This window comes from Dromiciops gliroides, chromosome 3 (assembly GCF_019393635.1).
Source record: "Dromiciops gliroides isolate mDroGli1 chromosome 3, mDroGli1.pri, whole genome shotgun sequence".
Classification (NCBI taxonomy): Eukaryota; Metazoa; Chordata; class Mammalia; order Microbiotheria; family Microbiotheriidae; genus Dromiciops; species Dromiciops gliroides.
The window spans coordinates 627321914-627336104 of record NC_057863.1 but is presented as its reverse complement, the minus strand read 5'-3'; the positions used below and the strand labels follow the sequence as shown (position 1 = coordinate 627336104).

The window sequence follows — 14191 nt, the reverse complement described above, 5'->3', positions numbered from 1 at the left end:
GACTGCCCCCACCCAGACTCCAACGGTTATAACATCACATATTTCAATTCACCAAATGTTAAAACCTCCACAGCACCTAAGATCAGCCTCGGCTAGTAAATCTGCCCAAATAAAGCCCGCGCCAGAACAAAGCAGGGACACAACATCTGTCACAAGGCACGTACTAGTGGTGAAGCAGTGACGACAGGCGTAACCCTTCAGTTCCTGCTCGCTGTCCTCACTGTCAAAATCATCTTCACTGGCGGAGCTCAAGTCCACTGAAGAAAGCAAGCAGAGCACAGTGGAGTGGGGTGGGGGTAGGGGAGAGAAGAGTTCAGATTAGAATTTCCCCACTGGCTAAAATGAATCAGTTTCTTCCAAAAGCAGGATTCTCAGCTGTGCCTGGTGAGGCTGAGCAGGCAGCCAGCTCTCCTGCCCTTTGCTCTCCTCCTATGGTGGGAGAGAACAGCCTCAGCTTAGGGGGAAGCCCACCCAGGACGAAGGAGGCTGAATGGGGCAGGAATTGCTTCTCAGCTGGCTGTCTTTGGAGAACCACAGTGCCTCAGCTCCTGAATGTGGGTAGGGACCCAAGGTTCCAGGATGCACATGTCAACAGTGGGAGGGTTTGCCACTCTGCAAAGTGGCCTCTTGCCTCTCCGGTGTCTCCTACAGCACCACCTGGATAGGAAAGTCTACTCCTGTTCTGAGGAAGAATGTGAACAGGGCCAGGCAGCAGCAGGCTGTGTGTGTGAGGGATTGAAATAGGTACTTTGCTCATGTGGGTGAAATGTCATGGCCTGGAACAGAAAGGTCAAATGCGGAGCTTGTATCAGGCTATGAAAATGCCTCCTGGACTGTGGTCAACAGTATGCCTTTGGTCAGTCAAACCCTTTTGCTAGTGTCCTGTCAAGTGGTGATAACTGTAAGACTGACTACAGCAGACCTCTGAGAAGGTTGGGGCCGGAAGGGCCAATGTGTGACTCTGGAGACCTTCTTTCTAATCCCAAGGACAGAGGAGCAGTGATCCAATTCAGAAACACCCCCCCCCCTCCACCCAGCTCGAGGTCCAACTCTAAAGCTGGATACAAATGCATATGTCCATCTCACCCCGCCAAATACCAGCCAGGGACTCTAGCCTTCACTTACAGAACTCACTGGAGGGAGGCCTGGAGGGGGTGTTGACTGGAGTAGAAGCTGTTCGAGTTTTAATCCTCCGAAATACAGCCTGCCTTCGGTGCCTCCGGTGGGCCCGGGAGCTAGCAGCTTCTGGGGTCTTCTTCCAATAGTAATAAAAGGTGATTAACTCTCCCTGTGAAACACAAGAGCTGAGTGTCAGCTGGGACTACGGCGGAGGCCCACCTCTTTGAACAGTTTCCCCTTTCTGCTGGAAGTGAAAAATATGGTTTAATAACAGGTCCACAATGTGACTGCCAGTGCTCTCCTCATGGCAGGCATGAGGAGAGAGAGCAAAGGTGTGCCCCCCCTCCCCCCCTCTGCTTGAGAGAACTTCTTCCCGGTCTATGGCAAAGTCTCTTACACAGATCAGGGACACCAAACACGTTGGATACATGGACAAAGGGGGTCAGATTATGCATTGTTTTGAGCATTTTGAGGAAAAGCCAGTCCTGTGCATACTGTCAGCTAACAAACCAACCCTGAATTCTGGAAATCCACTTGTCCCCTGAGGCCACAGGGTCTAAGGCAATTGCAAGGATCAAAGGAATCTAGGGGCTTCCAGAAACACTTATAAACAAAGTATGAGGTTGGCAAGTAAAAGGGGAAAGAGCTAAAACTTGAACTTTATTCTCATGGAAACTGGTTAAAGAAGGGATGAATATATATACACATATACAGTCGGGAGCTGAAATCAATAAACATTTATTAACATTCACAATCTAATGGGGAAGACAACAAGCAAACAAATGTGTACTAACAAGCCACATACTGGATAATTAGGAAATAATTAAGAGAGGGAAGGACTGAGGCTTCCTGAAGAAGATGTGGTTTTATTTAGGAAAGATGTCAGCAGGCAAAGTTGAGGAGGGAGTACATTCCAGGCATGGGGGAAGAACAAAGAAAATGCCCAGGGCTGAGTGTATCCTTTGTGGCAGGGAATAAGAACACTGGAAAGGTAGGAGAGAGCAAGGTTATAAAGGGCTTCGAATGCCAAAGAGGAGTGTGTATTTTATTCTGAAGGTGATAAGGAGCTACTGGAGTTTACTGAGTTTATTGAGGGTCAGAGTTGTACTTTACGAAAATCACTTTGGTGACTAAATGGAGAATGGATTGGAATGGGAAAAGACTTGGGGCAGAGAGACCCACCAACAGGCTATTGAAATAGTCTTTTCAGCAGCTCCTTTTTGTGGTAGTAAAGAATTGAAAACAAGGGGATACCCATCAATTGGGGAATGGCTGAATAAATTGTGGCATGATTATGATGGAATACTACTGTGCTATAAGAAATGGCAAGCAGGATGGTTTCAGAAAAACCTAAGAAGACCTATATAAACTGATGCAAAGTGAAGTAAAGAGAACCAGGAGAACACTGTAAACACTAACAGCAATATTGTAGTGATGATCAACTATGAAAGATTTAGCTTCTCTGATCAAGACAATGATCCAAGACAATTCCAAAGGACCCATGCTGAAAAATGCTATTCACTTCTAGAGAGAGAACTCATGAACCAAGTGCATATTGAAGCATACTTTTTCTTTCAAACTTTCTTTAGGTTCCTTGCTTTTAATTTTTTTTGCAAAATAGCTAATATGGAAATGTTTTGCATGATTTTGCATATGTAATTGTTATATTTTGTGCTTTCTCAATGTGTGGGGGACAGGCAGGAGGAAGAGAATTTGGAACTCAAAATTAAAAAAAAAAGTTAAAAATAAATAAAAAATTACAATAAAATAAAGTGGTTTGTCACCCTCCCCCACACACATACACACACGCTCACACATGCATTTGGCTAGATTAATTCCAGAGAATGATGAAATGTCCTACCTACCTCCTGACAGAAAGATGAAGGACTCAAGAGTGCAAAATAAGTGATTATTTTTTTTGGATGTGGCCAATACTGAAATCTGTTTTGTTTGATTATACATGTTTATAATAGAGGTTTACTTTCTTTTGTTCTCAACTGGGGTGGGGGAAGGGGAAGAGGGTTGGGATAGGAAGGCGAAAAGGCAAATTTTTGCTGATTGAAAAAAATAAAATGAAGAAAAAGCAACACCAAAGTATGTTCTTTCCATACATTCCTAGTAAAACAAACATTTGTGGCAACAGTCTTGTGTTCTGCTGACAGAACACACCTCTTAGATGTTAGCTCAAACAAGACAAAGTATGAGGAAATACAATGCATGAGAATCTCCTATAAGGAATATGGTTAATTTGACTTAATCTTTCAAATAAACAGTTTATAAAAACACATCACCAGGACAGGGGCTATGTGGGAAACAAATACTGCCATTAGTGAAGTGAGTCGAGTAGATATATTAGAAAGAAGCAAATAGTTGGATTTAGTGAAGAACAGTACAAGACAATCACCAGAAATTTTCATTTGAACCAGAAAGCCAATATAAATCAAGTAGTTAAATACCTCTACCTTAAAGAATTAGCCTAAAAGATGATTTGGGTTTGGCTATCTAAAAGACAAATGAGAAACCATGGGAACTGTGCAGAGACTAAGGCAAGAATTCTGAATCATCTTTTTTACAGTTTTAAAATCTTGCTACTTGGAGGTTTGGCCCTTCTCCAGGCCTGATGCTGCCATTCCTTTTATGTTATAAAAGGAAGGGGGACAAACTAGTCCTCTAGGATAAAAAAAAAGGGAATAAATGCAGTTACCACTAAAGGGAAGGAATCGTTTTGCAGACTCTTATGAATAATCAGTCAGGACATGTCTCCTGGAATACGTGTGCCCTCTGTCAACCAACCTACTGTGGACTTTTTCAAAAGAGAAACAGAATAGACTTGGCATTTCATTGGTGCAGGAAGCTACCTCTTAGTAGCCACTCCTTTACCAATACAAGTTGGCACCTTCTTTGCAATTGTGTCTTACGTGCCTGGGGTAACCTGCAGCCTGGTTAAAGTGATTTACGGCAATGGTCTCATGGTCAGCATATGTCAGCAGTCTGGCATCTTCCTAGATTCAATGATAGCCCTCTAAGAGATAGCTATCTTGAAATATGTGTGTGTACGTTTACATCTAGAAAGACAGACCTCTACGCACACACACACAGAGTTAAAGTATGTAGCTTTTCCTTTGTTTTCTAAAAAAGTGGCTATAAACACAGTCAGAAACATTCCAAGCGAGGAGAATGTCAAAGGCAAAGGTGCAGAGGAGAATAAGCAGAGTATGTGGGGAAATAGGCTATGACTTGAATGAAAGAAGAAGTATCTCTATGAAAGGTTTGCTTACTAATCACAACCCTAAATTAAGTAAGGGAAATTAATTTTACGAAGTTTCACGTCAAGAACACTGATAAATGTCTTCATCTCAACTTAAAGAAATTCCACCCCCAACACAAGAGCTTTTTTTAACCAACTGTAGAATTTCACCGTGAATGTAGAGTCAGGCAGACTCAAAAACTGGCTCACATTCTGGTTTAAAATATGAAAACGTTTACATTTAGACAGCCTCAGAGTTCCAAGTCAAGTTAATGTAATGAAGAAAATGTCTTGAAATTTTAAGATCTTGAGAAGATCTTAAAGACCGCCTAGTTTTATCTGACCCTCAATAAAAAAAAATGGAACAAGTGTTCCATTTAGTCTTTCATTACAGGGACTTTCAGCATTATCCAGCATAGACTTCCCTTATCAATATGAGTCAATTGCTTAGCAAATGAGCAAAAACATCAGGAAAAAACTGTAATCTGAGAATATATTCTTATATGTCCAACAAGAAAACTTTCAAATGAAGGTAATGCCACAACAAGAAAAGAGTAGTGCCCTCAATGATGCACAGCGGGCAAAATTGTAAATTGGTCTGGCTGATCTGAAAAGCAATTTGGAACTATGTCCAGGGAGTTAATATACTGTGCATATCTTTTTATTGTTATGAGACCTATACCCTAAAAGAGCTCAAAGAAAGAGGAAAAGATCTTAAATGTACCATCATGGTTTTTGGTCAAGGGAAAGAACTTGAATTTAAGGGGTACCAATTGAGGAATAGCTGAGCAAATTATGGTATATGAATAAAACAGAAAGTTACTGTGCTGTTAGAAATGAGAAAACAGACAGCTGAAGATAAATCTGGCAAGACTTACACAAACTGATGCAGAGTGAAGTGATCAAAACCAAGAGAGTAACTTATGCTATTAAAATAATACTGTAAAAACAAACAAGTTAAAAATACTTGAAAACTTTAATCAAGGCAATAATTCCAGAAGAACTTGTGGCGAAGGATACTACCTACCTTTTGACAGATAGGTGATAAGCTAATTTGAAGAATGAGGCACCTTTTTGGACATCGCCAATGTATGAATTTATTTTACATGAATATGCATATTTATTACAAGGACTGTTTTTCTTTTTCCATGGAGGAAATAAACACTTGATAAAAAATTTTAATAAAGAAAAAGTGGCCCTAAAATACCTCACACACCCCCAACAGAATGATCTACAAGGATTCTTTTGATACCAATGAATGGCAGTTACATGGGGCAGCTAGGTGGCACAGTAGATAAAGCACCGGCCCGGGATTCAGGAGTACCTGAGTTCAAGTCCAGCCTCAGACACTTGACACTTACTAGTTGTGTGACCCCAGGCAAGTCACTTAACCCTCATTGCTCCACAAAAAAAAAAAAAAGAAAAAGAAAAAAAAAAAGGGCAGTTACAGTCCTGAGGGACTGAAAGGAGACATAGCCAAACAGAAAGGTGAAGGTAGAGCCTACAATATTATTCTACTTTTTAGTCTTGCCCTTCTAACCCTCCACCTCTTGGACTGATCTCTCTATATTATATATGTATACGCACATACGCATATACATATATATACATACATACACACGGACTAGAGTACACGTGTGTGTGTGTGTGTGTGTGTTTTGGGGTAGACAGAGGTGCACCCACGCACACATGCTAACTCTTTTTCCATTCCAAGTGTTAGGAAAAATGCTCTCATCACTGCCATCATTCTACTCCTTCCATTTAAATGTTTAAGTGACTTCAGGACATACAACAGCTTGCACAGAGGACCTGAATGAATATTTCTAAGAAATGCCACTGGCTAATGGTGAAAGATAACTATCCTCAGAAGCACTGAGTAGCTTGAACATAGCTGGTATCCGAGTCCAACGATGAGGCAAGAGAGAGAGAACGGCAAGAACAGTAACGACTTGAGGCAGCGTGAGCAATGTGCCCAAGGAGCAGGACGCATGGAGAACTCGATTTTGGCCGAATCCTGGCTATGCTCCTCACCTGCAGGTCCGAGAGCCTGGGTTCACAGCTGTGTTTCTCTGGGCTTTGACTTCCTCTTGTGCATGAGAAAACTGAACTATCCCAGGCCTGCCTGCTCTGCTCTGAGAGGTCTGAGAAGTCACTTGACTATCTTAGGCTTTGGGTCAGTTTTTTCATCTACAGAATGCTGGGATATGGGTTGGAGTGGGAAGACCGCCTAGTTTTATCTGCATCATGTCTTCTGTGGTCCACAATGAAGATCTACCACATACATTTCAGAGAGAAAAGAATGGAACTGCAAGGATGATCTTTGTACTGGAAAGCCAACCTCTCTCCTCCAGGCTATTACATGTACAGGTATATAGACATCTGCAGGTACACAGATGATGGTGTGTTTGTGCTTCCTCTTGCCTTTCCCCTCAAAGCAGGCTACAGGTGCTGCCAAGATGGACGGAGCTCATGGTGCCTACAGCAAACTCTTTTGTCAGAAAGAGACTGAACATTGCAGACATGTAGTAAAGAGAAATCAGTCATCTCTACTTTTCTTCTGTCAGAAATCGTGTGTGTAAAGTCACTTCAGAGCCCAGTCCCCCTCTCAAACTACCCAATGCTTCCAAAGGACGTTGTGTCCTGAAAAAGTAAACAGGCTAAAAAAAGCCGCATGGCCCTACAGTGACTGCTCACTCATCTGTGCCAGTAAAGCAAAACTCTGAAATTCTGTTCAATGAAGGGGAATGAAAGGACCAGGCCTTCCCTGTCCTCCCCTACCTGGAACTGGTGTCATTGGGGCAGACTGGAATTATAGTACAGGGCTGGGATGGAAAAAATGAAAATCAGCCTACAGTGAGGAGAGAAATGAGAAAGGATAAGGGAAGCGGGGAGGGGGAAAAGGGGAGAGAGACAGAGACAGAGAGACAGAGATGGGGCACGGCAGAGAACAGTCATTTATATAGCATCTACTATGTGCCAGGCACTGTACTAAGTCATTTTGAAGGCAAAGGAAGGGGAACTGTATTGCCCTTGTTTCTGAGGAATTTCAGGGCCATGTTACAGGCCTGTGATGCAGCAGGGTCAGCCTGCTGCTGGCACACTGCCTGTCACCTTTTCTGGGCCCTCACTTTAAAAATGCAGTGGTTGGATCCGAGGGCCTTTGAAGCTCCTTCCAGCACTAGGTTGAGTATGCCATAAAAATACAACAGAAATAGCACCAAGTTACTTTAAGCCACAGCAAAGCAAAATGACTGTGTGTGAAGTCAGAATCAATTACTAGAGTTACCCAATTAAGAAAGATTTTGCAAAATTCTGTAAAGATTTTATAAAACGAGTTTTACCTACAGATTATGAAAGAGGGAGACAGACATTCACAGAGGTTAGATGGTTCATCCAAGACCGTACTGTAAGTTAATGGAAAAGCTGAAGGATGAAGACACCCTGATTCGTAAAGTCCAACTGTGCCCTGGGCTGATTCAAAACCCCCCGGAAGGAATGAAATGAGCTTAATGGTAGACAAAGGTCAATGCCATCAGTATCACAGGGGTAGTTTTAAAAATAGCCAACAAAGCATTCTTAGCCCATTTCACAATCTGAATTCCACTGATCTTAATTTGATAAATATAGACTTTGAAGGGACCCCCCTCTAGACCAAGTTTAGGATGAAAGTTGATGAGAAAGTAGAACAATATAAATAAAAATTCCAGGCCAGGTTTTATTAGCTGTCTGACTTTAAATGCTGTAATGTCTACCTAAGAGATTAAACATCAGAATGGAGTGAATCTGGGGGATTAGAAACAGCATATTGGTGACTACATGGGTGGCAGGGTCTTGAACACAAACAAAAGAATACATCGGGAAAGCTTTGGTTCTACAAATAGGGAGCCAAAGAGCTCCTGGCCTCTCTGGGAGTAAAGTCAATTCAACTTTCATCAAACATGCATAGTGTGTGCTGCAGAGACCCACTGCACATAAATTCAGGGAACAAAAGCTGCTGCAGAAATCAATAGCCTACTGAAACATTAACACAGGCAATCATTGATCAAAAGCTCACTTTACAAAGGCAGCCTTGCAAATTAGCTTCTGCTTTTGCTCACAAGCAAACATAAATGCTGTCGACATGAATGGCCTATAATGATCATTTTGTTCCTGGTGATCTCACCTCATCTCACAACAAGGTCTTCTAGTCAACACATCTTACATCTCTGGGCTATAATTGCTAACAGCATGAAGAACCAAACTGGTTTAGTGCCCAGTGAAGGGGGGGAGGAATGGGGGGAGAGGAGGTCATTCTGAATCCTCAGTGTTCTGGGCAGCAGTTCTTGCCAAGAGAAGTGCTCCTGACCAATTAGTCTATCTTTAGCAAATGTTTAAACACACACACACACACACACACACACACACACACACACAGTGTATGGACTGGATTTTTCCATCAATTCATCCACTAAAAGTCACCAACAATTAAGATATTCTGCTCATATACTGAGTTATCAGTTCTGTCAACTCTGGATATGCCCTTCCCCCAAGACATCCTACCCACCAAGCAACCACTGCCTCAGAAATGAACACAACTGCATTTTCCTGATTTTCCTAAAAAAGGAAAGGGAAGCAGAAAAATAGTTGGGGGGGTGGGTAGGTGAGAAATGAGAACAAAACCAAAAATATCACCCACCAAAGAGAAGAATTAAGAAAAGAGGAGGATATGTATATGTGTGTGTGTGTGTGTGTGTGTGTGTGTGTGTGTGTGTGTGTGTGTGTGTGTATCTTAGCTCAGCTCTCTCCTGTGAGAGGAGAAACGTAGGAAGTCAGGTTAATAAAAGGCTTCAGACATTGGAAGAACACTCAATTTCAGTTACCTTCTGCAAGAAGCACCACTGCTAATAGGCCCAGGCCATATGTAATAATTGGTTGGGGGTGGGGTATAAGTGGGAAGAGGGGAAATGTTTCATTGGCACAAGGTGCTAGCTCTCCTCCAGCTCCATTTTCATTTTTCTGCCCTCCTGTGTTATGCTGCAATTCAATCAAGATTGCTAACACACAATCAAATGCTGGGGCCAGGGTAAGCTGTATCAATCACTCAATTCCCTCTGCAACCTAAGGGAAGGCATAAGCAAGCGCTGCCCCCCCCCCCCCGTGTCCCTGTCTGGCTATTTTTCAAAAATACAATACAAAGTACATGCTGTGCTGGTGTGGGTAGCCCCAGGTGCTCATGTGTATCTGGATTCAGAGAGCCTCTGAAAGTCCTAGTGGAGAAGACTAGTTTTTTCTGGGATGGCCATCATATATGCTTATCAATTTCCCTTAGAATATATGCTATAGTAAAACAGTCAGGGGGCAGCTAGGTGGCACAGTGGATAAAGCACCGGCCCTGGATTCAGGAGTATCTGAGTTCAAATCCGGCCTCAGACATTTGACACTTACTAGCTGTGTGACCCTGGGCAAGTCACTTAACCCCCATTGCCCTGCAAAACAAACAAACAAAAAAAACCCCACCAAACAAAACCAACCAAACAAACAAAAAAAAAACCAGTCAGGATAAACATTAAAATTGCTCCTCTTTACTTTCTTCTGGGCAGTGCTCCACCAGGGGAGGAAATACAGTAACTTACTCTACCCAAAAGGGAAAAAAATTAAGTAAACTAAGCCCCAACTAATCCTTCTCCCTTTGATTAAGTGACAGAGGGAGTAAGTATAGCACAGATTCCTTGAGAGGAATAAAGGTGGCCCTATTAAGAATTCCAGGAATAAAGAGATCCTGGGTCATTACTGTAACTCCTTTTATGGGAAGATGTTTACAGAATTTACCTCTGTCTTCTTTACTGTATGACCATTTTTAAAATGAATGAAAGCTAGGGAAGGGAAGGGGAGGGAACCCTGGAGAAAAGTGTATGTGTGTGTGTGTGTGTGGGGGGGGGGTGTCATCAGAACAATGTTCCAGAATGTTCACTGACCTAACGCCTAACATACATAGAGCAGGAGTCTTATGGGAGCTGCTTTTCATAAATAGAGGGCCCCAATCCTATGGGAATCAACTCCAATCCCATCAAGAAGAATAGAGAGTAACATCCCAAATTCTAGTGAGTTAAGGGCACTTTCATCTGAGGAACTAAGTACTTATAGGAATTGTTACTTAATTTTTTATTCTCACAAGTGGATAAAGCACCAGCCCTTGATTCAGGAGGACCTGAGTTCAAATCCAGCCTCAGACATTTGACACTTACTTGAATCTGGGCAAGTCACTTAATCCTTATTGCCCTGACCTCAAAAAATTATGCAAAAAGTGTGGATTGGCTGGGGTTAGGGTGCCTGTGACTGATCAGACCAATACTAGGTCTGTATGGACAGTATGAATAGTGGGGAAACACCAGGACTTCTACAGAAGCAAGCAGGATTTGAGTTGTCTGGAAGCAAGAAGGCAGATGTGAGGTAGAAGAGTGTTCCCAACATGCTAGGCAGCCAGTGAAAATGTCCAGAGTCGGGGGCAGCTAGGTGGTGCAGCGGATAAAGCACTGACCCTGGATTCAGGAGGACCTGAGTTCAAATCCGACCTCAGACACTTGACACTTACTGTGTGACCCTGGGCAAGTCACTTAACCCTCACTGCCCCACCCCGCCCCCCAAAGAAAATGTCCAGAAGATAAGAATCTTTGTGTGAAGAATGGTAAGAAGGACAGTGTTGTTAGATTAGAAAGTGTACGGTGGAGAAAAAAGTGTGAGAAGCCCGGAAAGAATGGGGGGGGGGGGCAGTGAGAGAAGGATGAAGAGGGAATGAACATCTCTAGTGCCCACTATGTGCTAGGCACTGTGTGTTTTTATAGGCATCATCTCATTTGATCTTCAAAACAGCCTTTAGAGGCAGAGGCTATTATCATCTTTATTTTACAGTTGAGGAAAGGAGGCAAACAGAGGTTGTCACTTGCCCAAGGTTATGTAAGTGGTTAAGTGTCTGAGGCTGGATTTGAATTCAGGTCTTCCTGACTCTAGACCCAGAGCTCTGTGCACTCTATACCTCTAGGCAGCTAGGCAGGTAGGAAGGGGACCAGGTTGTGAAGACCTTTAATAGCCCAGAGGAGGCAACAGAGAACCACTGGAGTTTACTGTGTGAGGGAGTGTGGTGTGGTGACAGGCTCAAGCCTATGTTTTAGGAAGGTTATTTTGGAAGCTGAGTGGAGGATAGGTTAGAGTGGGTAGAGAACTGACAGGAAGACCAGTAAGAGGGTTAACTACTGCAGACCAGACCAGCTGTGACGTGATGAGTACCTTCACCAATGATGACAATACAAGAAATCTCATGAAAAGAAGAAACAAGTTGTGCCACATAGAAATTTGGCAACTGGTAATGCCTGTGATAGTAATAAGGATGTTGGAAAGGGGTGAGCAGTAAGGGGGTGGGACTTGTACGAGAGAGTAACTTTTGTTTTGGACAGCCGAGTCTGAGATCTCTATTAAGCCATCCAGTTTGAGGCAGTCGGTGATACAAAACTGGTTCCTGTCATCAAGCAGCTTACATCCTACTAAATGTACTAAAATTAGTAAAATTCATAAAATGTCACTTTTGGGAAAATGACAAGTGCAATGTCCAGCCAGTATTATCATCTAATGCTGAAATTATTAGGAATTGCCCTTTTTGTAGTTTTTTTTTTTAACTTCTAACCCCCTCCCCCCCACCCCACCCCAATTTGGTTACCTTAGGTTTAGAATGAAGTAAAACTACCAGCCAGGGTAGAGTAGAATGTCTTTTCCAAGGCCAAACAAACACTTTAGAAATATGGCAGTGGTTGGGTCTCTGTGTACTGGCCCTTGCCCCACAACCCTTGTTCTGCCACACCTGTCCACTACTCTGGTTCCAAGACTCAGCACCAGATCTGACCTAGTATCAGAAGCCCTTGAAATTCCTAACAGAACTCCCAGAAAAGAGACTTCCAAGCCTCCATCACTTGATTATTCTTATTATATACTCTTCAGGCCAGAGATGTGAGAGTTTGATAGGTAGAGGGGAAGGAAGATGAGAACAGGAAAGGGAGACATACTAACCATTAAGCGGCAAAAGAGAAAGCCAAAACACACAACGTCTAGGACACCTTTTCCAACAGTATGTCACTCTGATCCTAGAGTATGACTGACGTCCTCCCATTTTCATCACATTTACAAAGTCTCAGACTTCTCATTAGAGAAGGGAATTATTTCCTTCTGACAAAACTACCTAATTCTAGTAGTAGCTGAAGGTTTGCAAAGTATACTCCTCTCAACCACTCCATGAGATCTTAGTGCAAATACTATTAACCCGATTTTACAGATGGGGAAATGGAGGCTTTCAGAGGTGGAGACTTGCCCATAAAGTGTTATTAAGTACCTGGGGTGGGATTTGGCCTTAGGTCTCTTGAGCTATTAGAACTCTATTCGCAAAAATGTACTTGTATTTAATCTCATGCAGTCTTTCTTCTCCTTTAGTCTTCAGAGAAGGAAGAGATGGACTGACTTTAAAAGGATCTATAAAGTCTGAGGGCAGACTGGTCAGGCGATGGCCAGGCTTGTGGAATCTTGTTCAATATTATTGCCAGCTGTCTTTTTTTAGAGCAGGTAGACAGGAGGCTGATCTAGGACAGCAGGGAACTGTCTTCTAGTTGCATAGGGCTTGCATGGAAGGACAGCTTTGGTAATTAAAGCTCTGTTTTTTCAGACTCTTCTTTGTAGTCCACTAAGCAAACCTTCTAATCCCTAAAAACCTAAGACACTGCTGGCTTGCTCACACTGGAAAGATACTTTATGATTTTAAAGATCCCGCCCCCCCCAGCCCCATGAGGTAGGTGGTACAAGTACAATTAATCTCATTTCACAGATGGGGAAACTGAGGCCAAATAGTCAATGACTTCAGAGTTAGCTTGGTGCCCAGGACTGAACAGAGATAAGCCAAGAAACATCATCCATGCTTGATTCTATGCTGGCGGCATGAGCCTGCCATGGATACCCGAGCCTGGACCACCTAAACAACAGCTGGACCTGGGAAAAGGCCCAAGTGAAGGAGGACACTATCGAGAAATGCAGTATCCACTACAAGGCTGTCACTGCAATGTCTATTTGAGGCAGACAGTGTGAAGGAACCTGGAGGATGAAAGCATCTGGATTCTTCTGTAATGCCTTTTTTTTTTTTTTTTAAACCTGGACGGGATCTAATGAAAGTGTGTTTTTAATGGCTCAGCAGTATCCCACACCCTGGGAAAGGCCCCCCTCTGGGTCATAGATGCATCCTTCTGGGAGAGGACTGCCTTAAGACTCTCACAAAGATGCCCTTCATAAAGCTCCATTTCTTCATCTTAATTAAGGAAAAAAGGGGCAGCTAGATGGCACAGTGGATAGAGCACCTGCCCTGGAGTCAGGAGGACCTGAGTTCAAATCCAGCCTCAGACACTTAACACCTACCAGCTGTGTGACCCATGGCAAGTCACTTAACCCCAATTGCCTCACTAAAAATAAAAAATAAAATAAAATAAATAAAAAATAAAAATTAATTGAGGAAAAAATATCTAAAGTACAAATAAATCAGATGTGAGTCAACCTGTTTCTTTTGTGCAAGAGACCCAGGCAGTGAGAACTCAAACTCTGAAGAAGCTCCCTTTGTTTGTGGTTTCCTCCATGCTTCCAGAGCACTGTTCCCAAGTCTAAACTGGAGATGAGAAAAACAATCTCTTGCTTAAATTATTTTCCAAATATTCTGTCCCATTTGATCCTCTCAACAACTCAGGGAGGTAGGTGCTCTTACTGTCCCCATGTGACAGATGAGGAGATAGAGGCAGACTTCGGTTAAGTGTCTTGTCCAGGGTC

At 42.8% G+C, this 14191-nt stretch overlaps 1 protein-coding gene across 5 annotated transcripts in view; it reads right to left on the bottom strand.

Annotated features, from left to right (window-relative positions):
- Positions 1-14191, bottom strand: part of RERE (arginine-glutamic acid dipeptide repeats) — a 583895-nt gene that overhangs the window by 14922 nt on the left and 554782 nt on the right. For all 5 annotated transcript variants that reach the window (XM_043991371.1, XM_043991372.1, XM_043991373.1 and 2 more), the window contains 2 exons: positions 1126-1288; positions 165-257 (listed from right to left, as the gene is read on the bottom strand). In XM_043991371.1, the coding sequence (XP_043847306.1) occupies positions 165-257; positions 1126-1288 (256 nt within the window). The remainder of the gene's footprint in view (positions 1-164; positions 258-1125; positions 1289-14191) is intronic.